Source organism: Cryptomeria japonica, chromosome 7 (genome assembly GCF_030272615.1).
Source record: "Cryptomeria japonica chromosome 7, Sugi_1.0, whole genome shotgun sequence".
NCBI lineage: Eukaryota > Viridiplantae > Streptophyta > Pinopsida > Cupressales > Cupressaceae > Cryptomeria > Cryptomeria japonica.
In genome coordinates this window covers 471,271,157-471,276,695 of record NC_081411.1, presented here as the reverse complement: position 1 = coordinate 471,276,695, position 5,539 = coordinate 471,271,157, and the positions used below count along the sequence as shown (strand labels likewise).

The 5,539-nt window shown below is 41.2% G+C and overlaps 1 protein-coding gene across 2 annotated transcripts; it reads right to left on the bottom strand.

The window, feature by feature from the left end:
• Positions 1-2,335: 2,335 nt before the first annotated feature.
• LOC131065727 (protein ALP1-like) lies at positions 2,336-5,326 on the bottom strand. Of its 2 annotated transcripts, none has more exons than XM_058000335.2 (2): positions 3,675-5,326; positions 2,336-2,453 (listed from the first exon to the last, which is right to left on the bottom strand). In XM_058000335.2, the coding sequence occupies exon 1, from the start codon at positions 5,067-5,069 to the stop codon at positions 3,729-3,731; it is 1,341 nt and encodes a 446-aa protein (XP_057856318.2). In that variant the 5' UTR covers positions 5,070-5,326; the 3' UTR covers positions 2,336-2,453; positions 3,675-3,728. The 2 variants fall into 2 exon arrangements, with proteins under 2 accessions (XP_057856318.2, XP_057856317.2); XM_058000334.2 differs by having other exon boundaries at positions 2,336-2,741; positions 3,675-5,325.
• Positions 5,327-5,539: the final 213 nt, after the last annotated feature.

The window sequence follows — 5,539 nt, the reverse complement described above, 5'->3', positions numbered from 1 at the left end:
GGCCTTAGAAATTATTTTGATCCACTATACAAGTTTTCAACACTTATGTATTTTTCAGGAGTGTTGACATCAATGCCAAAGGGGGAGATTGTTGGCAATTGACACTCATCCAGTGGCTTCTAATGCTTGATCAATGGTTTAGGGTTGTCACTGATGGCAATTCTTCATGAGATTTCCATCCGGTAATCACGGATTTTGATATCCGGAAGCAGAAGTCAATCGGTAGCCAATTAACTGATATTTCAGGATGAACAAAGCAGCTTGGTCCGGAAGCTTTCCGATGATTACGGCGTCATGAATCGTGTATAGGATGATTGGGCCGACATAGAGACAGCATTTTATCATCAATTTGGTGATCTGCAATTATCTTTGGTGATTCGGTCAAGCCGACTTAAGACTACACGTTACATTAGCAGGTCGACTTGGTGAATGATCTATTTTGTGATTGCGGATATATAAGACCGGTGTAGATGATCTTTTGATAGATGGTATGATTGTATGCGAGCGAGTGGTGATCGAGAATCCTTTGTAACGCAGTTTCACGTGCGCATTCTTGGTACGGTAGCTGACTGAGACAGAGAACGGGGCAAAACAAAGCAGAACAGCAAAGGTGATACAGTCAGTGTATTTGGCACTTAACCGGAACTCATCCAAGCATTGTAGATGCAATTTTGGAGTTCATTTACTGTAATTCATCATTGTAATTAATCAGTAAGGCAGTGAGCCTTTCGGGGTTGTAGCCCTTATTGTAAATGAGTTGTAAGCTCTAGGCAGTGTGCTTGAATGCAAGTGCATTCCCCATTTTGTAATATTGTTTTGCTACTGGCCATAGTGGAATAATATTGTGGGTTCAAATCCCACCGTGGTTTTTCCCATTTGGATTTCCACGTAAAAATTCCGGTGTTATGATTTTGTGGTTGGTTACTTTGTCTTTATGCATTTCAGTTTCATGTTTATGCTTCCGGTGGTTTAAAATTAAGTCAGAAAATTTATCAACCGGTAGATCACTGATTCACCCCCCCCACCCCCCCCTCTCAGTGATCCCTGATTCCAACACTTATGGCATCTTATCTAATTTCCATTCCCTACAATGTTCTTGAATTCAGTTACATGAAAAGAAGTCCTTACATCAACTAAATGAATAATATAAAAAGCTTACCATTAAAATATTTTCTCACAGTACTCAGATTTAAGTAAATGAATACTGCAAAAGTCTACTATAAATGATTTGCTCATGGCACTCAGGGATCCGGCATGACGAAGCTAGAAAAAGAAATAAATGAAACTGAAGAATAACTGTACCACAAAAATCTCAAGAACAAATTGAATCTGTTACACGATTAGGTGGCCTAATTCAGTAGTACATGTATTCTTCAATTGGCCTGATATTAAATGTTTGCTTAATAATCAATTGGTCATGTGCAATACAAATTAAAATGGTTTAGAGGATAAATTACCAGCAACGTAAGTGATCGATTACAAGGCTCTACTTTGCCTCAAATTATGATTGCCCTACTCCTATTGCACAGAAAAATCCAGGTTTGTGGGAATATACAGCCCAAGGCAAAGAGTATCACTTGGTAAAGGAAATATGTTGATTGTCACACAAAAATCTCAAGAATATCTTGGATCTTTTACACAATCAGGTGGCCTCCTTCACTAGCAGTGCATATACTTGTCAATTGGTCAGGTATGAAATGTTGATTAATGATCTCTTTGTCATGTGCAGTATAGATTCAAATACTTAAAAAATACCAGCAACCTAAGTGACAAATTTTACAAGGCTCTACTTTTCCATAAATACTAATTGTCATACTCCTATCACACTTGGTGAAGGAAATACGTTAGGTGATATCAGGATCTCTGGTCCAACTGCACTACTTGAATCATCGCACTTATGGTCAGCCGTGTTGCTTATTGATGATGCTTTTGACTAGTGTACAAATTCATGTTCCCAACATCTGATACCATATATTTTCAATAGAATAAGCTTTATTAACCAGTTTCTGAGTTGAATGCAGTGGATCTTAAAATAGAATGAGTTTCACTGAAATAATTGGTGCAAGTGTCCAAGAACAAACACAGCCTATCATGTTAAACAATGTCAAGTGGCTTCATCTTATTCTAGTGCCATGTTACATGTCTATCGGTATTTCAGAATTTCTTAGACAATACATCAGTGGCTACATTTAATGCAAACCCAAAACATTCACAACAACAATTTCATGAGATCCCAATATTCCAATATCTAAGGTTAATGCTCTGATTGAACTCGAATTTCAAACACATCCCAATGCCTTGTGATAGCAAACCATGCTTCAACTTGTTCAGCTCAAGAGAAAATGCACAGGACTCTACCATAATTTTTTATTCTAAATTCAAATTGTTTTATGAACGGGTAAAATCCCTTTTCCTGCCGGAAGCTCTTTAGTAATAGGGACAATTGCTAGCCTCTGGCAGAAAAGAGACGTACTTTTAGACAACATTCACTTGTATTAATCTTCATCACAATATTTTGCAAAAGATATTGTGCGTATTAGTTGTTGCTTATAACATGGAACTGAACTAGAAAACAAAAATTATTCAAGAATTTTTTTTTAAAAAAACTGTAACTTCCCCTGGACTTACATGTGAATCTGTGCACAAAAACGATCTCAACAACAACGGTATCAACAGAGCCATTATTCAATTATAACCATACCTTGGTTTCAAACTGGCTCCAGGGTTCCACTAATTGCATTCTTATCCACCCGGCAACATGTGAACAAAAAACGAAAAAATAATAAGGCCAGGTGGAACAGTAGATTGAACACAAGCACATCTGAGTTGTGCGGGAATATTGAATAAAACTCCCTAACAGATTAAAATGAAACTACTCTGGGACAAAACAAACAGAGAGCTTGATGCTGGTGAGGGCTGTGGGTTGATGATGAAAATAGTAGTTGTTGTACCATTGGCAAAGGTCGGTGTACCATTCACAAAGGTTCGAGTCGAACAAAGTGACTCCCCTAAATAAAGTGAAAAGTCACATATGAGAACGAACAACCAGTGGCTCATGTTCGAGTCAAACAGAGTGACTCCTCAAAATAAGGCAAAAATGGTCAGAGAAGGGAACAAACAACCATTGGTACAGGTTCAAGTCAAACAATATAACTCACCAAAATAAAGAGAAATTAGTCCAGGAAGAGAATAAACAACCACTGGCACAGCCGCACAGGTTTGAATCAAACGAAGTGACAACCCAAAATAAAGAGAAAGTAGTCCGGGAAGGGAACATACAGAGAGCCTGAACATAGTGCTGAAGGCTGTGGGCTGTTGATGAACAATTGTTGTTAGACCACTGGCTCAGGTTCGAGTTACACACGGTGACCTCCCCATCACACAAAGCGAATCCCCAAAATAAAGTGAAAGTAGTAATGAAACAGAACAAACAACCATTGGCACAGGTTTCTGTCTGAAAATGTGACACCTCAAAATAAAGTCAATAATAGCGGGAGGGAACAAACAAAATGGAGAACTTGTCGCTAGCAAGGCCTGTGGGTTGATGATAAACATTAGTGATTCTTGCAATATTCGCTCAGGTTCGAGTCAAACAAAGTGAATCACAAATAAAGGATCTGGCATTTCGCAAAAAGAAGCATTGTACAGGTAAAAATACAGAAAGTTTAACACACCTGCCAGTTCATCTGAATGAATATATATACACCACTTGAAAGTGCCCTGCGCCTTTAATGAAATGAAGTTGTAATGTCCCTGGCATGTAGAGCCAAAGCATTCCTTACGAGGGACGCTTTGTGTTCAATCAAAGACTCCTCTCTGCTGGCATCCCTGTAGTACTGCGAACTATAATCGCGCAAGCTGCAATCTTGAATTGAAGTGTCAAAACCATCTTCCCTAAACAGAACAAGATTGTGAAGGATAGCACAAGCTCCAATGCATGCCACTCCTCCTCTAACATCCTCGTCCTCAATAGGTTTACTCAAAATGCCCCAGCTGGAGAGGCAAGCAATGGTCCTCAAAGCAGGCTTCCTCATGACCAGAAGTTTGGCATTGAAGTCCTCCTGGCAGGAAGCTTCAAGAGGATCTGCGAAGGGCACCATGAGCCATGGAAGCAGAGGATACCCGCCATCGCCCACCAAGTATTGAGGAACCGCAACGCCCTTCATCTTCACCGTCTCCGAATTCAACAGCCGCCCTTGCTCTACATCTGCAAACAGGCTCGACGACCTCAAAACCCTAGCATCTCCCTTGTCGCCGCTCAAGCCCGTCGTTATACTCAAAATTCTTCCGCAACTGTCGGCCACTATTTGAGCCGCGACGCTGTATTGATGAGCGCCTTTGAATCTGAAGCGGGTGCAGTCGATCGCGCCGCAGCAATTAGGGAGGCCACCGCTTAGGGTTTGAAACTCGTCGGAGACAGAGCGGAGGACGGCGGGGGTAGGATATGAAACCCAGTGGCGGAAACGCGTGCAGAGAAGGCGGCACAGGCGTTGCGTGCACCGCCGCGCCTCTGCCTCAGTAGAAGCAAACCTCTGCGCCACGTTCGCGTAGCTGCAGCCACTCGCCAGCCTCAACACCGCCATTCCCACCCTCAAATTCACCTTCTCCTTCTCATTCTCCTTCTCCTTCTCCTTCTCCACCTCTGCGCACAGCCATTCAAATGTAGCTGCCGACATCTTGAAATTGTCCTTGAATGAAGCTGCTCCCATCATTCCATTCAAATATGTAGGAGAGGGAGGAGGAGAAGGAGAAGGAAGCGTTAGCATCAACCGCCGCCTCTTGCAAGAATTAGATTTGGGTTTTCTGCCATCCTCAGAATTAGATCTGGTTCTTCTGCTACCCCTATTCATGGCTGCCGCTACCGCCTCCGAAGACTGAAAAATCTCCACCAGGATTGGCCACACGGATTTCAGAGGAAAATAACACCCCCCGCATGGGGATGGCGAGTGAGTAAGGAGTAAAATAAGAATGGCCACTTCGCATACGATTGAGGACACCAACGCTCCCAACATACGCTTATCCATTCTATCTATTCTGCAGAAACGTACCAGCATCTCATTCTTCTCCATTGTAGGCTCTCACATTCATTTGCTCTCAACCCCATGTCCATGTCGATTCTAGAATTGTTAATCCAGGCTCATAGATTTATGGATGGAAGGATGGATTGATTGAATATACCCTACACAAGGAAATATAGAGATCAATATAATGAGAAATGCTCTCTCTTCCTATTTGCTTATTCTCTCAATTTTCATTCTATTGTACAGGATTCTTCAAGAAGTGGGGGTCACATGCTGGTTGGGAGCTTCTTTTCAACCAAGAGACAATTTGTGAATTCGTTCCCTATTAAGATTAAAGTCAAAGTATAAGAGGTGATTGTGGTATATAATTAAAAGTGATTGTGGTATATAGTAATCAAATTTTTGTATTTCTAAAGTAGTAATGGCTTGGCAAAGATCAAGGGTGGCGCCCTCATATAAGGGACAACAAAAACAATTATCAATTTTTTGTATTTCTAAAGTAGTAATGGCTTGGCAAG